The sequence below is a fragment of the Diplotaxodon limnothrissa genome, linkage group LG3, assembly GCF_057381915.1.
Source record: "Diplotaxodon limnothrissa isolate DT_005_m linkage group LG3, D_limnothrissa_male_GT1.1, whole genome shotgun sequence".
In the NCBI taxonomy this organism is placed as follows: domain Eukaryota; kingdom Metazoa; phylum Chordata; class Actinopteri; order Cichliformes; family Cichlidae; genus Diplotaxodon; species Diplotaxodon limnothrissa.
The window spans coordinates 23,323,846-23,346,415 of record NC_140598.1 but is presented as its reverse complement, the minus strand read 5'-3'; the positions used below and the strand labels follow the sequence as shown (position 1 = coordinate 23,346,415).

General features: G+C 42.6%; 2 protein-coding genes across 2 annotated transcripts in view; one reads left to right on the top strand and one right to left on the bottom strand.

Moving 5' to 3' along the window:
• Nucleotides 1-22,570, bottom strand: part of LOC146635014 (cell adhesion molecule CEACAM5-like) — a 152,926-nt gene that overhangs the window by 35,125 nt on the left and 95,231 nt on the right. The window contains exon 4 of the mRNA XM_085350011.1: nt 9,932-10,267. Coding sequence (XP_085206137.1) covers nt 9,932-10,267 — 336 coding nt within the window. The remainder of the gene's footprint in view (nt 1-9,931; nt 10,268-22,570) is intronic.
• The window catches only part of LOC146635015 (Fc receptor-like protein 4), a 42,266-nt gene continuing 39,720 nt past the window's right edge, over nt 20,025-22,570 (top strand). The window contains exon 1 of the mRNA XM_085349806.1: nt 20,025-20,055. Within this exon, the coding sequence (XP_085205932.1) occupies nt 20,025-20,055 (31 nt within the window). The remainder of the gene's footprint in view (nt 20,056-22,570) is intronic.

Here is a 22,570-nt window from a genome sequence, read left to right as displayed (position 1 = left end):
CTCACTGCGTCTAGAGACTGGAGATCAGGTGTTTTTATGTCTCTGGGTTAGTTTTAAAATATATGAAATCATTTTCACCATTCCACCTTCAGTGGTCATCTTCTTTTTACCATGTAAAAAGGGAAACACTTGTCTCTGTCCACAGTCAAAGATAAAGAGCAGCTGTACCTGGGCCTCCTTGTTCTGATGGTTGTTTGTCCATAACGGACGTCTTCAGTTCTCACTGCTGAGTAGATCACAGCTGAATCAGTCTCTGTACAATAAACACATTAAAATTACTGCAACAGTGCTGTGATATTATTACACTACAGTCATGGAGACATTTCATTCTGTTCTTTTAAGCTTATTAAAAGCATTAAATGGTGTCTTTTTATAAATAGCAGCAACTTTTCACAGTTTTTATTTTATTTTAACACCTCTGCTGCAAAACAGTGAGAACAAAGGAATGAGGAAGTTTCTGAGAAAAAGAAGAAGGGCGGCCACAGAGCTGCAGACTGATGCACTTTTACCACAGAGCATGAAGGAAACATGCATGACCAGTGTTATCAGCCAAACCCAAACACACTGCAGCAAGAAGCTCCATCAGTGTCACACTAACTCGAGTCAAAAAGAAGCAGAACAAGTTTAAAAGAATAAAAAGTCACTGATGGATATAAAGGACATTTTATCTGTTCAGTCTCTTCATATGTCTCATGTTCACATGTTCCATATCTTAACTGTGTGTAGCAACAACAGATAACACACATGTGTGGGCCTCATCTGAGCTCTGACACATGTAGCTCAGTGACAGCACTGTCTCTCTCTGCCTCTCTGTCTACATGGCTGTGAACAAAAATATAAACACTGAGGCTTCAAAATGCAGCATCTACAACACTGTCACTCTGCCTCCACCATGGAGACAGTCTCCATGGTGATGAGTACAATTGGCAGCTGAAACTGTTGTGAACTTCTCCATGAGTCATATTTCCTGTTTCAGAGCTGCTGATTGGCTCTTTGGGCCCTTTACCTTCAGGAGGTCATGGACGAAGCACTGAAGTCGTTTATCACGTAAAAAATATTTTTAGTTTATAATAATTTGATAAATAATAAAATATTAATAAAAACTGGAAGTTTTTTTAGAACTTGGATTTTAAGCTATTTATGCCTTTTTTGCTGCTCTTTTTTAAACTTATTCCCTTTAAACTGTATTTATTCTTTTTAAAATATATTGGTTATTGCACTGTAGAGGCTGCTGAGGAACAGTATTTCGTTTCAGGCTGTGTAACACGAAATGACAATAACCAATAAAGTCTTGAGAGCTGCCATCATTGTTCCAGCAGGAGGCAGTAAAACACCAAACTGCACCTGTTGTGCTGAAAAGGTGTGAGCATGTGCAGTAACCCAGTAAGTTACCTGAATATCTCTCTCTCTCTCTCTCACACACACACACACACACACACACACACACACACACACACACACACACACACACACACACACACACAGTACTGATACTAATGACTTGCTCTCACATCTATTTGGGTTTAATGTCAGGGTATATTTGTGGATGAAAGTTTTGTAGGACACATGATGTGGACAGTCTGGTAATCCCAGAATATTTTAATGTAAGAAAACTCCAGACAGCTCTGGAGAAAGTTTCAGAGTAAAAGCCCTGGAGTGTTTTACATGTTATTCTGTTGGATTAAATCTGACGGAGCTGATTTATAAACACTTCACTGCCAGGTATCAGGTGACCTGCAGAGACTGATCCTACAAACACTCAGAAACAGAGTAAACCAAACTGCACCACAGTGATCAGACGAAACCTTCCTGACATGAACACAGCTCCTCAGTAAAAACTGTGAACCAGCAGAGAGACTACACCCAGCACCATACACCACCTCTCTGACACAGTACACCCTCGGGCAGGTGGTGTCCCCATAAACAGTGTGAGAAGCTCTGATTATTTACTATGTTCAAACAAACTGAGTGTCCACAAACGTCTGAGCTCACAGTGAGAGCTGCTGGCACAGTTTGGAGGTGTTCTGCCCCCTGCTGGACACACAGAGCTACAAGCTATTCTATTAATACACTGAAATCTCATTTGTGTCATGAAGAAAGTCTTTAATCAAACAGAATTCAAAGAGCAGAAACATTTCATATATGGAGTTAAACATGAATCATTGTTTCAACAACATATTTATTGTTGTCATAAACAGACAAGAAGACAACAACAAACTGCTCCTCCCATTCAACACATGTCAGTCCATATCCCAGCAAACTAAATCATCTCCATTTACACATCAAATAGAAACATGAATCACTTGTAATGATTAGAAACTTGATAGAATTTCAAATCTAGTTTGGGGAGTCATTCAGTGAGAAACAGTGAAATGATTTTCCATGTGAAAAGGTGGACAGCAGAAACAGAAAGAAACAGTGAAACTAAAAGAGAAACAAAGAGCTTTGGAACAACGAGGCAGCAGGAGGACAGCTGCAGTTTAACAGCGTCAACTCACTGACAGGAAACAACATTAGAAACATCATCATCCTCAACTCATCTGCTGCACTGACACTGACACCTTCAACAGACACACCTTCACTTCATCATCAGTTTGAATGTATGGAAACATCCTGTGAGTGAAAGTGTGTGTGAAGGTGTGTATGTGTGTGTTAGTATCAGGATCAGAGAACGACAGCTTTCCTCTGTTCCAGTCCAGATTCACTCTGATCCTCTGGAGCTTCTTCTGGACTGAGAGAGCAGATTCTGCTGATGGTGACCATGCTGAGTATTTACTTTTAATTCCATTAAACCATATTATCCATAATCCAGACAGTATGACTCCCTTCCTCTGCACAGACTCTGCCAACACACCCAGAACCCACCATCCACTGTCTCCAACATCAACATCCCAGCTGTGAGTCCCTGAGTTAAAGCCCTCAGAGCCCAGGACAGAGCAGAACAAATCAAACCTCTCTGGATTATCAGGAAGCTGCTGCTTCTCTCCTCCATATCTCACACTGGTCAGATCTTCAGACAGGATGAGTTTTGGATGAGCAGTGTTTGGGTCCAGAATGAGAGGAGTGTAGGAGACCATGTTGTTCCAGATGTTGAAGGTCAGGTTGCCCAGGTGTTTGGCCTGGTCTATTAGGATTATTTTCATCTGGATTCAGTTTGTCTGTGTGTGTGAAGGAGACACGAGGCTGGGTGGACACTTAACTCATTCACTGCCATTGACGTCTATAGACGTCAATTGAAAAACTTACGTTGACTGGCTGGCAGTGAATGAGTTAACATCTGTAATCCAGGTGTTACAGAGACAAAGAAATGTAATGTGTGTGTCAGTGTGATGTGTTGTAGTGTCAGGAGTCAGGATGCAGCTATAAAGCTTTTTGTTCAGTGTATACAAACAGCTGTAGCTCCATAAAACCCACAGAACCACAGGAGGAAAACATGTGAGACCAAAAGTTTATTAATCCTGCAGAGAAACTGCTGTAGGAACAAAAGCCAACAAACACCAAGTCAATGAACTGACTTCTAATAAGTAGTTCTGGGTCATCATAGTCTAATTCAGTAATAAAAAGACATAAAACATATAAACATCTGTAACATGTGGATGTCCTCTGGTCTGAGGTGCTGGGGGGACCAGTTAGAGACCAGCAGCTGGATGTCAGCGGTTGGACTGGTACACTACTTCAGTGAAGAGTAGACGATGTCTGGCTCTGGTTTAAAGTCTGAACACAAACACACACAGTTCAAACAACAGGAAACATGATTACAAGCTTTGTAGTTCAATCAAGACCTCCAATCTCCACCTCTCTGCATCACACACAGTCCCAGTTCAGACTTTACTGGGAACCAGCTCAGATACAAATCACAGAGCTTCCATATTGCTCACACTTTAACTGTATGTTGAAATCTCATGAGGTGTGGTTCAGAGTGCCGAGAGCTTTGCCTGCACTGGTGCTTTAATTAGAAAATCGACTGAATTTTCTATAAATATAACATCCAGAGGTGGTCTGTTGGATTTAGGTCAGGTGAGCAATGTGGGCCAGTCAGTGGTATCAGTTCCTTCATTCTCTTAGATTTAGTGTTGCCACATGAGGCCTGGCATTGTCGTGCATCAGGAGGAACCAGGATCCACTGCACCAGAGTACGGTCTGTTGTTGCCAAGCCTGTAGAGGTCTGTGCTTCCGTCCATGGTTAAGGGTCAGTTACCATTACTGACCCATCACTAAACTAGTCATACTGAATTATTTTAAAGGCAGCATAAAGTTCTCCACGTCTCGTTAGACCTGTGGTCAGACTGAACCTGCTCTCCAGCAGGGTGGCAGAGGTGGACCTGCCAATTGTAGTATCAGAATCAGAAAGCCAAATGCAAAACTAGTGAAACATGAGAAGGGAAACATGTCACTAACCTCCAGCTGTAAAATCATTCCTGTTTTGAGGGTTGTCTCATTGTTGTCTCTAAAATGCACCTGTTGAGATGAAACTGAACCTTGCTCTTCACAGATTCTGTGTATACTATTACTCCTCTTTCAAGATAAAGTAAAGCTTGTCATTTTTTTCTCCTACTCTCATGGCAGATTATCTTAGCTTAGCATGATGGCTGTAAACAGGGTGAGCAGCTAGCTTGTCTCTGTCCACAGTCAAAGATAAAGAGCAGCTGTACCTGGGCCTCCTTGTTCTGATGGTTGTTTGTCCATAACGGACGTCTTCAGTTCTCACTGCTGAGTAGATCACAGCTGAATCAGTCTCTGTACAATAAACACATTAAAATTACTGCAACAGTGCTGTGATATTATTACACTACAGCGATGGAGACATTTCATTCTGTTCTTTTAAGGTTATTAAAAGCATTAAATGGTGTCTTTTTATAAACTGCAGCAGCTTTTCACAGTTTATATTTTATTTTAACACCTCTGCTGTGAAACAGTGAGCACAAAGGAATGAGGAAGTTTCTGAGAAAAAGAAGAAGGGCGGCCACAGAGCTGCAGACTGATGCACTTTTACCACAGAGCATGAAGGAAACATGCATGACCAGTGTTATCAGCCAAACCCAAACACACTGCAGCAAGAAGCTCCATCAGTGTCACACTAACTCGAGTCAAAAAGAAGCAGAACAAGTTTAAAAGAATAAAAAGTCACTGATGGATATAAAGGACATTTTATCTGTTCAGTCTCTTCATATGTCTCATGTTCACATGTTCCATATCTTAACTGTGTGTAGCAACAACAGATAACACACATGTGTGGGCCTCATCTGAGCTCTGACACATGTAGCTCAGTGACAGCACTGCTGAATGTTCTGTGACACCATTCAACAACAAATACCTGCTACAGAGCTGCAAGTCCTTCTAGAGCGGCACAACAGAAGAGCTACCTCGTCAGGCCAGGACTCTGCAGTCTATTTACACCTGCAGGCCAGTGGACACTCTTTCAATGATGAGGATGTGCACATCCTGGACAGGGAGGAATGCTGGTTTGAGCGCTGAGTCAAGGAGGCCATCTCTGAATCGAGGAGGGGGCCTAAGGGTACATCTGTCACCATCTTACAATGCTGTGATTGCAGCCATTCCCGAACTCTCTGTGACTGGTACTCATGACCATTGATCAGTGGTTGTTGATCAATGGTCATGACAATTTGCATAAAATATGATCAACGAATTGACCTCAAAGCCTCACAGCCTACAGCCTATTGTTCATTTAGTGGCGCTAGTTTCAGTCATTATGTTTATAATGCTGGAGAAACCTGCTGAGACTGAAGAAGTCACTTGAGTGAGTGACAAAATGTTTCTCCCACTGAAAATACAACGTCCAGATGAACAGAATCCACATTTGGGATCTACTCGATGTGGTTACTTGAATTATTTTTCAAGGTCAACTTAGTTCTTGGTGCTAACAGCGAATCTCAAGTCAAATGCGTTGCCAACCTAGGTACTCGTGTTCTCAAAGACAGCATTGTGACAGCATTGTGCCATCACGCACCAGGGTGAGTTATAACAATGACAAACCCTGGTTTACTCCTACACTCAAAAAGCTGTGGCTGGAAAAGAGAAAGGCGTTCAGAAGCGGAGACAGGGACTGCTACAGAGAGGCCAAGTACAGGTTCACTAAAGAAGTGGACATTGCTAAACACCAGCACGCTGAGAAGATGCAGCAGCAGATCTCAGAGAATGACTCGGCCTCTGTGTGGAAAGGTTTTAGGAATATCACCAACTACAAGCCTAAAACCCCCCACTCCACTGATGACTTGCTCTTGGCCAACACCCTTAACGACTTCTACTGCCGTTTTGACGAGCCATCAGGCAGCCTTCACACCTCCAACGGCCCCAACAATAGAGGCACTTTGGACACTAATTCCCCCACCTCTCCCCCCTCCATAGAGCCATCACCACCTTCAAACTGTTCACCTACAACACCCCCCTCCTCACCCCACACAAAAGAGGATTTCACACCACCTCCTCCCACCACAACTCTTCATATTCATGAAGCAGATGTGAGGAAGCAGTTTAAGAGTCTGAATGCTCGGAAAGCTCCCGGCCCAGACGGTGTGTCTCCTGCCACCCTCAGACACTGTGCAAACGAGCTGGCCCCAGTGTTTTCTGGCATTTTCAACTCCTCACTGCAGGCATGTCATGTGCCTGCCTGCTTCAAGTCCTCTACCATAATCCCTGTCCCCAAGAAACCTAGGATCACTGGACTAAATGACTACAGACCCGTGGCTCTGACATCTGTGGTCATGAAGTCATTTGAGCGCCTAGTTCTCTCCCATCTCAAGACCCTCACGGCCCCCCTCCTGGACCCCCTGCAGTTTGCATATAGAGCCAACAGGTCTGTAGACGACGCCATCAACATGGCCCTACACTTCATCCTGCAGCATCTGGACTCCCCAGGAACCTACGCCAGGATCCTGTTTGCGGACTTCAGCTCTGCCTTCAACACCATCCTTCCAGACCATCTCCGAGGCAAGCTTTCCCAGATGAATGTGCCTGATCCCATCTGTCGGTGGATCACTGACTTCCTGACGGACAGGAAGCAGCATGTGAGGCTGGGAAAGAATGTCTCGGACTCCCGGACCATCAGCACCGGCTCCCCTCAGGGCTGTGTTCTTTCTCCTCTGCTCTTCTCCCTGTATACCAACTGCTGCACCTCCACCCACCAGTCTGTCAAGCTAATCAAGTTTGCAGATGACACCACCGTTATTGGATTCATCTCGGACGGGGATGAGTCCGCCTACAGGAGGGAGGTTGAACGTCTGGTGTCCTGGTGCAGCCACAACAACCTGGTGCTGAATGCCCAGAAGACAGTGGAGATTATTGTGGACTTCAGGAAGCACACAGCCCCACTCCCCCCCATCATCCTGACTGACACCCCCATCACCTCTGTGGACTCATTCCGCTTCCTGGGTACCACCATCACCCAGGACCTGAAGTGGGAGCCCACCATCACCTCCGTCATCAAGAAAGCCCAGCAGAGGATGTACTTCCTGAGGCAGCTGAAGAAATTCAACCTGCCAACACGGACGATGATGCAGTTCTACACTGCAATCATCGAGTCCATCCTCACCTCCTCCATCACCGTGTGGTACGCTGGAGCCACTATCAGGGACAAACAGAGACTGCAGCGTGTTGTGCGCTCTGCTGAGAAGGTGATTGGCTGCAGACTCCCATCTCTGCAGGACCTGTACACCTCCAGGACATTGCGGCGTGCAGCTCGGATCTCAGCTGACCCTTCTCACCCTGGACACAGTCTGTTTGACCTGCTCCCCTCAGGCAGGAGGCTCTGGTCCATTCGCACCAGAACCTCTCGCCATAAGAACAGTTTCTTCCCCTCTGCTGTCGGACTCATGAACAATAACCGTATGACTGTTCCCACCACTAACACATGACCCTACGCTGTGTTCACTGCATCATTCCATGTTTGGCACTGATCACCACCTGCACTCATGTATATATCTTTCTACGTAGCACTCTTAATTCTTATTCTCATGTATATATCTCATGTATATCTCATGCACATATCTTTCTACGTAGCACTTTTAATTCTTATTCCTACTTTTATTTTTTCATGTCTATTTATGTGCTATTTATGACACTATGTTTGCACTGAAGCACTGCAGCAATTTCCTGATGTTGTAAACCTGCTCAACATTTGGCAATAAACCCCATTCTGATTCTGATTCTGAAGTGTATTGTTGCAAAGGTTGAAGATGATCCATAAAAACAGGTAATAATGTTTTTACTGATTTCCACAGTTGGTGTGACCTTGACATGATTTTGTTCTTGGTATCTTCCATCACACAAAACATGAACATGACTGTGTGCCAGACTGCTGACAGACAAACTGAACCGATTACTTACTTCCTGTCTTAAACGCGAAAAAAGGAAACACACAAACCTTCCTCTCTGGTTTCTTTGACTGGAGGGTGTTGATGATTTGATGATTTCACAACACTGCATGTGATGTCACTGGTGATGTCATCTTCTCCATCTGCTGAAATGAGTTAAAGTAAACACTTTTATGATTTAAGAATCTAAATTATGACCAAAGAATGGAAACAAAATACCACAATGAATAAGAATGAATATGTACAAACCTTCAAGTTTCCTGTGAACACATCGTCTCACCAGCAGAACCAGTGGAACCACAACATAGACTGATCCAATGAGCAACAGCACAGAGAGAACAGGAGGAAGAGTGATGGATGTAGGTGGAGGTGTGGTGGTGTCTTCCCCTAAAATAAAGCAAACACAGTCATTAAGTTGTTGTCACATTGTGATGTTGAAACCTGCAGAAACACAGACAGGTGAGTGTGTTAGTGAGGGGAGGGGAGGGGCTGTGTATCTGTGAAGTTGTGTCTCAGCTGGAAGAGCCAAAGATGACATGATGGTGTCCACATTGTTGCAAATGAAGATCTGATCATATATTAATTTTAATATTGATTTATTTTCAGAACCAGAGTCTGTTTATATTTTCAGTGACTAACAAAGAAGCCACATGCTGATTAAACATATGTTGAAGAACTAAAAAATATTATAGACATATTAACTTTCAAATGAAATCAACAGTTTTTGCTCATGTGTGTCAGCTTCACACACGTTTGAAAATAAGAAAGCGATTATTTCATAAATATCATGTATGTAACTCAATGTAACTCAGGCATTGTTTGGTTTCTAAAGTACAGCAGCACATGTTACACCTAGTGATGTTATCCTCTGTGTGTTCAGCTGATCCATTGAGATTGTTATAAATGTGTGAGTTTAAGCCTGAGTGTAAATGTGATCAGATGAAGTGTGGGGTTGTGAGAAAGTCTCTGACTGCATTCATAGATGTGTCCTTTCAGCTGCCCGCTCTGATCCAACCTTTGGTCTCTAAGGAGAGGCTTCAGGGAGACGTTTGCAACGTTGGACTGTAGGACCATCAGAAATGTGTGCAGTAACAAAACAGGCAGCACTGAAAGCAGCTCTAAGTGTTTGTGTTGTTCAATGATTTGTGCACAACAACAACAATGGGACCTCTCTCATCCATCAGTCACCATGTGGACATTTTTCTGACACACTTTGAAGCTGATGGACGTTTTGTGTCTGCACTAAGTACGTTTTCAGCAGGTATGGCACCGGCAGGATTCACTTTCACAGACTCACAACCACCAGCTTCACCCCTCCCCTCCCCCTCCAGCTGTAGGCTTTAACATTGAGTTTCCCCACACATGTTTACAGACGAGTTAGAGAGCAAGAGAAGAAGAGACGGATTCATAAATGTCTTTGTTTCTGCTCTAACCAAACAATGCTGCTCTACAACTCTAGACTACCAGCCACAAAGACAACAGCTGGAGAAACATCTGTCTACCTCTGACATCCACCAGCTCATCCATACAACAAACAAACATCAACAACCAGGAAGCAGCTTCACCTCTGATCACACACACACTCAACTCTACTCACTCACCTGGAGGAACAACATGAAGATAGATGATGCTGATGGACATCCATCGCCATGTATCTTCCATGAACACATGACACTCGTATGTTCCAGTGTCATTAGTCATCACATCCTTCAGAATCAAAGACGCGTCTCCATCCTTCATCTGTCTGTCCTGCAGATCCACCCGGTTCTTAAAAGATGGATGCTGGTAAAATGGATCAAAGTGACCATCCCAGTGCAAAATGACAACTTCTGACTGCAGGTAAACTTTTGTCCACTTTAAAAATTTGATGTTGTTGTTTGCAGCTCGACATGTCAGAGTGGCGTTCTGTCCAGTCTCAGCTGTGATGTTTTTCTGGTCTGAAAGAGGAAAGAACACAGAGCAGAGAGGTTAAAGGTCAAAGTACAATTACGATCAGAATGATTGACTTTAAATATTTTGTTTATTTCCTTTGACATTTGAGTTTTTAGTCATGTTGGATTTAGTGAACCTCTGAACATCCAGCAGGTCACCAGTGACCCACTGAGGGGGAATTTTAACCTCATGCTAAACATGCAAAGTGTCAGAAACTACAAGATGTTAGCTTCCACAGAACAACAACATGTGCTGATAATAAGTGAACATAATGTGTGAGAGAAAGCAGCCTCTCATTATAAGACACTGTGAGTCTCTGCATGCTGCCTTTATGGAGCTACAGCTGTTTGTATACACTGAACAAGAAGCTTTGTAGCTGCATCCTGACTCCTGACACTACAACACATCACACTGACACACACATTACACTTCTCTGTCTCTGTCACAGCTGGATTACAGATGTTAAGTGTCCACCCAGCCTCGTGTCTCCTTCACACACAGACAAACTGAATCCAGATGAAAATAATCCTCCTGTACCACCCCACTACCACACACACACACACACACACACACACACACACACACACACACACACACACACACACACACACACACTGTACTTCTTATTATCTGAGAGAGAAACTCAGTTTAGTTCAATCTCACCTGCAGAGACGAAGACAAGGACAAACAGCAAAGTGCAGCAGAGCAGCGCAGTGCCAGCAGCCATCTCTGTGTCAGTATTTGTGCTGATCCGACTCTTAGTTTGTTCTAAATGTCTGAGTCTGTCGGAGTTTTCAGCCAATAACAGAGCCTGACTTTATATACTGACTACATCAGATCTGACTTTCAGAAGCTCACTCGGACTCTGCGCTGTTTGTGGTGCATTCAAGAACCTCGGGAGTCCGAGCAGCGGCTGACGTCACTCCGTGGTTGAGCGCGTTTCAGCAGTAAAGTTGAAAACAGGGGTGTTTGCTCGTTATCAGGAGCAGGGGTCACTAACAGGCGGACCGGGGTCCGAGTCCGGACCCGGTCGCCATCCTATATGGACCCGGACCTATAGTTAACAAAATATTAAATTATATTTAATTTTGACGGGGCGATTCAATTTTAAGCGGTAACCTTACATTGTATTAGACCAGGGAACATACAAACCAATTGTGTGCGAGTTAAGCCACCCACGTGACACTACTTAGCCAATCACATCTGCGCATTCAAGGCGATCGCAACGCTGAGTTCAGTAGTGATGGGATTTCCGGCTCTTTTTAGAGAGCCGGCTCTTTCGGCTCGGCTCACTAAAAAGAGCCGACTCTTTCGGCTCACTAAAAAGAGCCGGCTCTTTCGGCTCGGCTCACTAAAAAGAGCCGGCTCTGTCGGCTCCGAACCGGCTCTTCAGGTTGTTTTGTTGCTTTAATTTATTTATTATTCACAATAATATAAAACTATGCACAAAAGGAATTACTAACGTAAAAAAGTGGTTTTATTTATATATGTTTATATATAAATATATGCGGTGGCCCCTAGAGACAAAACACGTACAAACTCCAAAACACGTTTCTAGCATGAACTGAACTTCCAAAGCAGAGCTACTAGATCACTTAAATTACACAATTGAAAGCATGTGTGTATTGTTTGTGTATTTATACACAGGCACTCAAATATATTCAAATAATTTAAAAAAAAGTTCATCTACCAGTTACTATCACACACCAAATCCGGTCGTTGGTACTTGCTGGCTTGTGTAGCCACAAGATAACAAAAGCTCAACACTGCGCCCAGCATCCTGGAGCACTTCTGTTGTCTTTTGTAAGTGTTTTGAGCTTTTACGTACTTCGGAGTTTGTACGTGTTTTGGAGTTTTTACGTGTTTTGGAGTTTGTACGTGATTTGAAGTTTGTATGTGCTTTGTCTCTAGGGACCACTGTAAATATACTTTTATTTATTCACGCCACATTAAATGTAATAAATAAATCATATAATACAAAAATCAACTATTCACATTTCAACTTTTAACTATTTAAATTTTCAGCTGTTTCCTTTTACAAATTTAAAGTGAAACAACACAAAACACAGCAAAACACAACACAATTAAATATAAATTATAATATGAAAACAAAAAGAAGATGCACATTCTCTGTCATATGGACCTGCATGAATCTGCACTTTCTGAATCCTTTATCATCCGCAACCGAAAATAGTTGTGGATGATTACTATACCTTTCTAATGTGACGTTGTTGTCCCTGGCTCTCTTTCTCTCTCTCTCCCTCTGGCTCTGTTCCTGTGCTACTGAGTGTAACTACCGCCCCTCCCCCCTCTGCCCAGCGTAAAGCACAAGGCTCGCGTGCAGAGTGAAGCGGAAAAAAGTGAGAGAGAGAGGGTGAGAGAAAGAAAAAAAAAACCCACGATAAGGATCCGGCTCTCGTCGTTCACGTCAAAGAGCCGGCTCTAAGAGCCATTTCGTTCACGAACGACCCATCACTAGAGTTCAGACACAGAACACAGACAGACAGAGGAAAGAGACGGTGAGAGGCGTATGACAAGCGAGACGATTAACGATACAGTGAGACAAGACGTGAGTGGGAGTCACAAGAGGTAAAACAACTATGGCGCTTTCAAAAAAGAGAAAAGTAGACACCGAAAATAGAACTTTCAAGACTGAATGCCATCCATCCATCTCTTCCGCTTCCCCTTTTCAGGGTCGCAGGGGGCGCTGGAGCCTATCCCAGCTGTCATAGGGCGAGAGGCGGGGTACGCGTATATGTTCATTCTTCCGGCCGCAAGCAGCAAACCAGTGTGTCTCATATGTTCAGAAACCGTGGCACTGATTAAAAGTGGCAATGTCAAACGCCACTATGAGACAAAGCACAAAACTTTTGAACAATCATACCCACCCAAGTCTGAACTCAGGTCCCAGAAAATTAGCAGTCTCAGAGCCCATCCACAAGGATCTTAACCAGTTCTTTCACCGCCCAACGTGCTCATGAATGTTCCCTCAGAGTTGCTTGGATTTTAGGTCAACACAAAAAGCCCTTTGCAGATGCAGGTGTTGTCAAAGAGTGCATGAGTGCAGTAGCAGAAACATTACTTGAGGGTAAACAAAAAGAAGAGCTTTGTGACAAAATAAAGAAAATACCTATGTCAGCATCAACAGCCACAAAGAGAAGTGAAATATTAGCTCAGGATGTGCTGTCCCAGCTGGAAGAAGCTATTCATAAGACACCATGTGTAGGCTTGGCTGTAGATGAGTCCACTGATGTGTCTGACATTGCTCAGCTGTTAGTTTATGTAAGGTTCTTCAACAATGATAAGAAAGAGTTCTGTGAGGACCTGCAAGCTGTAATTTCCCTTCACAGCACTACAAGAGGAGAGGATATTTACCTGGCCATTAAGGAAATGTTAACAAAGCGAAGAGTAGAGCCAAACCAAGTGGTTTCAGTAACCACAGATGGAGCCCCTGATATGATGGGGAGAGAGAAAGGAGCTGTAGCAAGAATGAAACAGGACAATCCTGAGCTAATCTCTTACCATTGCATTATTCATCAGTCTGTCTTATGCTCCACCCTGTCAGATGAGTATGCTGAGGTGATGAAAACAATGATGGAAATGATAAATTTTCTCAGGGCATCTTCTTCTTGTCAGCATTGCATGCTCAGGGAATTTCTCAGAGAAGTTGATGCACACGCTGATGATCTTCTGCTTCACAACAATGTGAGATGGCTTGGCAAAGGCAGGGCATTGGAGTGATTTTGATCCATCAGAAGTGAAGTAGCAGCTTTCTTGGAAGAGCTGGAAAGTCAAAAAGCAACAAACTTTTCTCTTTTTAAATGATGGGGAAAACATGGATACTGTGGCCTTTTTGGTTGATATCACTTCACACCTGAATGAACTGAATTTGAAGCTGCAGGGGAAGGACAATTCAATTTGTGAACTGATGAAAGCAGCTGTACGCTGCTTTCAGAGGAAACTTGAAGTGTTCAAAGAAGACCTGCAAGGAGACTATGCACACTTCCCAACAGTGAAGGAACAGGTTCAGGGACAGAGAGATGTGTCCTCTTTTGTTGACTTTGTTGATAAGCTGATTGAAAACTTCAGCAAACGTTTTGATAGCTTCAGCTTTGGACAGCAGCTCACCATGTTCGTAAAGAACCCATTTGCCATCACTGATGTCAGAGGGTTCTCAAAGGGTTAGGGTATTTATGTTTTAATAATTTTAAATTTAGGTATGAGTCACGTGATGGAGCGTTTGGGAATGGCCGCGCCATAGAGAGTCTCTGACCCCCGTCGACCCTACATTAGTTTTAAAACAAGGTAAACGCTCCCAAATAATATATTTCCTCACTGCGGTGACTTGCTAGATCAGTGTCCTCGAACTTATTGAGAGACATGGCCACAGGAACTAAGAAGAAGAGCGTGCAAACCCGAATCTCCACGGTGGCAGCGGGGGAAAGTAATGCTAGCAGTGCCAAGGTTAGCCCTGCTAGCCAAGAAGAAGGGCCAAAGATGGATATAAGCGGCCTGTTTGCCGAAATGACTAAGCTTGGAACTATCCTAACTAGTTTTGTGGCCAATGTATCTCACATTAAGTCAGATATGGTGGAATTTAAAAACGCTATAAGTGCAATCCAAATACGGATGACCGAAGCTGAGGGCCGCATTTCAGATGTGGAAGACAAAATGAGGAGCATAACAGAAGATAATGGCAAAAACGCTAAAAAGCTTGAACAACTTTGGGCCCGAGTAGACGACCAGGAAAACAGAAACCGCAGAAAGAATGTTCGGCTTATCGGTCTGGAAGAGGGTCTGGAAAGTGGTGTCAGCATAAATGATTATGTGATGAAGATACTCGCGGATGGCCTAGGTCTACGAGGGGAGGAATATGAGCTGGAAAGATGCCACAGAAGTACGAGATCACGCCTGGGACCTGGTCAGCCACCTTGAATCGTGCTGGTGAGATTTCTCCGTTACACTGCACGACAAAAGTTATCATGACTGCTAAACAGAAGAAAGGAATACTGTGGGAGAACTGTCGTTTGTCATTTTATGAAGATATGACCGCGGAGCGAGCGGCGCAGAGGAAGCTTTTCTCCCCAGTAATGAAGAAGCTATGGCAGCATCAGATAAAGCACACCCTGGCACATCCAGCAAAACTTCGATTAACATGGAAAGGGCAGCAGAAGAGCTTTGACAGCGTTGAGGAGGCAGAGAAATTCGTGCCTGAGAACTTTCAGGAAGTGGTGGAGTAAGGGGTTAATAAGCTAAATTACGTGTATGGGAGCGCATCGTTAATAATTTCATAAGACGGGGGCGGGCTCCCTGGGGTGTCGACGGGACAGCAGGAGGACAGCAGTTCACTGTCCACGGGACCATCACGGACCAGAGACGGTGTTGCCCACGGGGCTTTTGCACTGTCATGTTCCTTTTTTGGACGGCGCTATTTCTTTTCTTATGTTCGTTGTTTTTTATTTTTTATTTTTTTGGTAGAGATTCTATAGGTGAGGTACTGTTCTTGTTTAAACTTATGTTCTGGTTCAATCAGGGTTATCAGCACAGGTTAAAAGGTTATGGGTTGGAAGATATAAGGCTTATAGATACCTTAACATGGCATAGTCATGGGGAATGTGGACGTTAATATTGTGTCATGGAATATAAATGGCTGTGGCACACCAGTCAAAAGAAAAAAAGTGCTTAGCTACCTCAAGTCTCATAATGCTGATATTGCATACATCCAGGAGACACATTTTGTGAATGAAAATGAAGCATTGAAATTAAAAAGGGATTGGGTTGGGAAAGTATTTCATAACTCAAGATCAAGCAAGAGTCGTGGTGTCATGATACTTATTAATAAAAGACTAAACTTTGTATTATTGAAGGAAAGCCGGGATGAAGACGGGCGAGTGTTGGCTCTGCAGGCTCTCATTAATGGAGTTCAGGTTGTTCTGTGCAATATTTACGCCCCAAATAGGGATGAACGTAATTTTATGGATGAGGTTAACAAGATGCTAGGGAACATGAAGGGCCAGATCTTGTTAGGTGGAGACTTTAATAATGTGATGGATGAATATATTGATAGAAGTGCCATTAATGCAACTTCAAGTACTAGAACTGGGACAGCGATAGATGCTTTAAAAGAAGATCTCAGTGTGGTAGACATTTGGAGGCTGTTTCACCCTATGGAAAGAGAATACACCTTTTACTCTCATTCGGAAAAGACATATTCCCAAATAGATTCTTTTTTGATTTCTAAATCATGTGTCAATTTAGTAGTAAACTGTGACATCGGTGTGATTGCTTTAATAGATCAAGCACCAGTAGAATTGCACATAAATCTAAATGTCGAAAAGAACAGAACGGGTAGGTGGAGACTAAACTCAAGCATATTGCAGGACGAAAAACGTGTATCAACCCTAAAAGAGGATATAAGATATTTTTTAGAGGTGAATGTTGGATCTACGGACAGGCTGGCCATTGTATGGGATGCTTTGAAGGCATTTATTCGTGGAAAGTGCATAGGCTATAGTTCTAAGAAAAATAGAGAAGATAAGGAAAAGATAAAAACTTTGGAGGAAAATATAAGTAAATTGGAAAAACAATTAGCAGGAAAATTTGATGATAATAAATTTAAAGAGATTTGCCAGCTTAAATATGATCTTCATGAAATTTATAACAAAAAAGCAGAGTATGCCCTCTTTCGTCTTAAAACTAATTTCTATGAGAATGGTGAGAAGACAGGCAGGCTATTAGCCAGACAACTTAAGCAAATGGACAATCAGAATGTTATTACTGCAGTTAAAAAGGATGATAAATTAGTTATATCTTCTTCAGAGATTAACACAATTTTTAAAATATTTTATCAAGATTTATACACGTCCTATAACAAAGTATGGATCTGCTGAGTACATACTTTGATAAAATGAAAATACCAAAAATCTCACAAGAGGGTAGGGACAAATTGGAAACTCCACTAACTGAGGTAGAAGTAAAAGAAGCTATCCGTGCAATGAAAGCTGGGAAGTCACCAGGAATAGATGGATTCCCAGCAGAATTTTACCATAAATTTATAGATTTGCTATGTCCTTTTCTAAATGAAGTATTACATGAAGCCTTTCAATTTGGACGACTCCCTGCAAGTTTTAATCGGGCAGTAATATCACTAATTCCAAAAGGCGACAAGGATTTAACTGATCCAGGTAATTATAGACCGATAAGTAGATCTGCTTCTGATAATATGAGGAGATTACTACACCTGCTGTGGCTGAATAGAAATAACACAAATCCTGTATTGGCTATATCTTTAGATACACAGAAAGCTTTTGATAGGGTGGAGTGGAACTTGCTGTTTACAGCCCTGGAAAAGTTTGGAATAGGTGACAATTTTTGCAGATGGATTAGAACCATGTACTCTGGTCCAGAAGCAGCTGTATTTACAAATGGAGTACTTTCTCCTTTTTTTAGTATTTCCAGATCAACACGTCAAGGATGCAATTTAAGCCCATTGCTATTTATAATATTTTTAGAGCCATTAGCTATTCAAATCAGAGAAAATGCAGAGATTAAAGGTGTATTTGGGGGAGGCAGAGAACACAAATTATTCCTGTATGCAGATGATGTGCTGATATTAAACCAAGACCCAACTAATTCTATCACAAAACTATTAGAGGTGATTAATACATACTCAATGTTTTTGGGGTACAAAATTAATTGGCATAAATCAGAGGCGATGCCAGTTTCCCAGGCTTGCGGTCATAACTTAATATCGGGCTTTAACTTTAAGTGGGTGGACAAGGGAATGAAATATCTTGGAATTGAATTGAACCCCAATATTGAGGATATTATGGCTAACAGTATGGGAAAATTATTAAACAAGATCAATAAAAACTTGGGTAAATGGAGTAAACTAAATTTGACATTGTGGGGAAAAGTGAACATAGTTAAAATGGTTGTGGCACCGCTCATCAACTATTATACAGGAATGCTGCCTATGTGTATCCCGCGACGGATGTTGCAAAGCTACAATAATATGATAAAAGATTTTCTTTGGAAGGGTGGTAAACCCCGTATTAACATAAATCGACTGTCCCAATCTAAGAAAGAAGGGGGACTAGCCCTGCCCAATATAGAGTATTATAGCATCTCTTTTGAAATGGCTAGATTAGGCAAACATTGGGCCGGGAAAAACAATATAGACTGGATTTTAATAGAACAAGAGCTTGCATCTCCATTCACACCAATTGATATTTTATCACAAAAAGTGAATAATCACGGTAAGACGCAAAACCCTATTTTGAAATTTTCGAAAATGGTATGGTTGGAGGTGTATAAGAAATACACTCAACAAAAATATAAACGCAACACCTTTGTTACTGCTCCTATTCCCCATGGGATGGACGTAGAGACCTAAAATTCATTCCAGATACACAATATAACCATCCCTCCCAAACAGTGGTCACAAATCAGTCCAAATGTGTGGTAGTGGGCACATCTGCCATATTGAGATAATCCATCCCACCTCACAGGTGTGCCACATCAGGATGCTGATCTGACATCATGAGTAGTGCACAGGTGTGCCTCAGACTGCCCACAACAAAAGGCCACCCTGGAATGTGCAGTTTTTTGCACTATTGGGGGTCTGGGGACCCAGAACCGGTCAGTATCTGGTGTGACCACCAGACTGTAACTTTATTAGCAGCGTTCTCCTAAAATGCGCCAACAACGAGTTACGTCCTCCTCTCTGCCCCTTAATGCTCTCTGGTCCCTATGGTAACGCGTAAATAGTTCTTTCAGAATAAGACACACAACTACAACACGGGAAAGGACCCAGGTAAAACCAACTTAACGATAAAAACCCTGAAAACCGGTACCGGTCTCGGTCCGTGGCCTGGGTGCTGGGGGCCGCTGCTGTACAGGAGACACGGCACTAGGTTGATTGACAATCGTCTACAGCAATCAGAACGCAGAGCACAACGTAACGCATGGACACTTTTGGCCACGAACAAGCTGAAGGGATGGTGATTTTTTTTTAACAAACCCAGAGTGTTAAAAAACACTTAGAACCATGTTTATTTCTCAGCAGCACCAATAGCAACAAAAACGCAATTTAGTTTTCGCTGTCAAAGTCGATTTAACTGAAGTCACATGTTTCCGGTTACTGTGGAGGTCGCAATGTGGCGCTCCCCAGTGGCTGCAGCCAGGTGCTCTTGTTTTCTTGTGCACAGGGTCTACTTGGACACAGCCCATGTTAGCATGTAAAGTCCAACATCTCCCCCTAGTGGCCATATATGAACCATGCGTGAGGATGGTGTTAATGTAAAATGTGAATCATAGTGTTCCAGTCAGTCATCAGTGTGTCTCTGCACAGCTGTAATTAAAATGTGTTCAGAGGGCCTCAGTGTCTGAATGGTTCCAGTTCAGCTCCATAACAGCAGCGTCCCTGGTTTGATTCCTGTGTTTCAGCTCATATCTGCCTCTCTCACTGAGGGGGACGTCCACTACATGGATTTGTTCATCAACCAAACTACAAATCAGTGATAGCAGAGGACATTTGATTTTCTTTCAATTTTTCCTTTTCATCTTTGTGAACTTATAAATGTCTAATGCATGTCATTGTTTTAAAAGTTATATCTAAATAGTTGTATCACTTGTATTTTTAAGTTTAGGCCCCACCAATGTGTTTGAACCAATAGAAAGCTGGTGCTCAGAGGAAGAGGGCGGGCTTTACTTGGTGTCAGTGATAGAAATGAAAAAAAGCTCAAATGAGTGAGAAGGACGATGAAGGAAACATCTGTGCTGTGTCTGCTCTGTAAGTAGAATCTCTGTGTTTGTTTGAATTCTTGTACTTTGACTGTCTGCTCTCCTGATAACTGATGATGGAGGAGAAGACATGAAAAACAAATCAGGCTGAATTCAAGTTCAAACACCACGAGGACCAACTGCAGGTCTGAACTGACTCTTTATCTTTGCTCAGGAGTTGAGGAAACACAGCAGGCAGTGAAAAGATCAAATCATTCACTCATTATATCAACACAGCTGCTCAGTGGACACATGCCTTTACTGCGGTTTTTAGGAGTAGTGGATATTTTGCATTAAATAAACAGCGTAGTCAGTGCACATATTTATAATCACAACAATTACATTCAGTGCTGTTTTTGACATAATAAATTTAATAAATTAATCAAATTTAAGTACAGGAACAAGAAGAGTACAAACTCTATGAATATACATATGAGATATTCATGTTTTACTAATACTGTCACAGTTCTGGGTCATTCCTATAGTGTCGATTATTATTCTAGATTAATTGCAGCGTCTCCTGCCTCCTCGTAAGTTGGTTTCCTGTTTTACTTTGGAGGTTCGTGTCTGGCGTCAGTGTGTTCGGTTTACTATCCCCCTGTCTCGTCGTGTTCCCCTCCTGTGCCTCATCCCTTGATTACTGCCGTGTGTATATTAGCCATGTGTTACCTTTGTTCTCTGTCGCATCGTTAATGTCTACTCACCTTCATTCTGTACTCTGTTTTCCTGTCCGTGTGTATCTGCCTGTTAGTTTGTATTTTCCCAGTTTAGTTGGTCCGCTGTTTACCGGCAACCTGCTAATAAACAACCGTTTTAGAACTCAGGAAGTCTGAGTAGAACTCTTGAGTTCTACTTCGCCTCACTGAAACCTGCATTTTGGGTCCTTCTCTCCTTGCCTGCCGGTACGCGAACATTAGTGATGGGCAGATGAAGCTTCATGAAGCACTCAAGCTTTTCATCCAATTGGTTCATCCCAGCACAAAGCTTCTTGAAGCTTCATTTGCTCTAGTAGGACATCTACTGCACGTAAAAATATTAGTTGACATGAATTTGAAGAGTGTGGCCTTTTGCACACAGCCTGTAAATGTCAACAACAAAAGGAGTGTGTAAAACATGTATATTGTAGTGATGGTAGTATACTGTGTATATTTATACTGGCAGTATGGAAAATGATCATTTGGAAATGCTTAAAATGGAAATGATCATTTACTGTGAGCTGAGGTGTGGACAGTGGTTGTGCTTTTGTAACGTTGAGGTATGGACAGCTACAGGCTTTGAGCCTCAATCCTGCCTGTTCACATTTTATTCTGTAAAAACTAAATTTTCACTGCTTTTATGGCCTTTTTAGTGGGGAGAACATAGCTAGGATTTAATGATTTAACAAATCTTTTAAATCCTTTGTCCTCCACAATGCTAAATGGCTGGGAGTCCTCAATCACCATGCTAACCAGGGGTCCGTTCTTCGTACCTCGCTTACTACATCCAAGATCAAATGACACATCCGAGATCAAATCATCGCGCTAACTTTGAGCTCGCTATTCCGGTTCTCCGAACACACCTGTTGTTGACGATTAGTATAGCTGGATGAAGTAATGTGAGATCACTGGGTGGCTTAACAGGGGCTACGCATCGATAGTAGAAACATTGATCGGCAACCCTTTAATTGGTCGGCGAAAATGTCGAAGGAGCGCGCTCAGTATTTTTCGGCAGCAGAGCAAGAACTCTTGATTGAGGGATTTCAGGAGTTTCAGAGTTTAATTAAAACGCAAGGGAACACTGCAAAGGCTGCAAAAGCAAGGAGAGAGGGCTGGCAGAAAGTTGCTGACAAATTAAACTCGTAAGTAATTTAATAATAACAATAATAATGGATTGGATTTATATAGCGCTTTTCAAGGCACCCAAAGCGCTGTACAATGCCACTATTCATTCACTCTCACATTCACACACTGGTGGAGGCAGCTGCAGTTGTAGCCACAGCTGCCCTGGGGCAGACTGACAGAAGCCAGGCTGCCATATCGCGCCATCTGCCCCTCTGGCCAACACCAGTAGGCGGTGTATTATATTATATTATATTATATTATATTATATTATATTATATTATATCCTCTTTCACATTAGAGCCACGACAGGACCCACTAGAACATGGGAACAAGTAAAAGTGAAATATAAGAATATTCTACAGAATGGTAATATTTATCACTTATATTTCTTTTAGTCTCTTGAAAAGAGACCCTGAAATAATCTGTTTGTTTGTTTATAACAGCAACCAAGAAAAGGGCAGAGCAAAAAAGACAGGTGGTGGTCCTGCACCCCCTCGTCAACAAGTTGGTTAAGTAAATAATACCCTCACGGGAATATCGATATCTCTCAAAGAGCACACTGTCGCGCTGAGCTAAAGGATCCTGTCTATCCCGCAATATACGCTGAATTCTGAGGACTCTCCTTATCAATCTTGCACCTTCCGCAATGGGTTGCTCGTGTATACGGACAGGACATGGCTGCGACAGACTTCCCAAATCCACCTT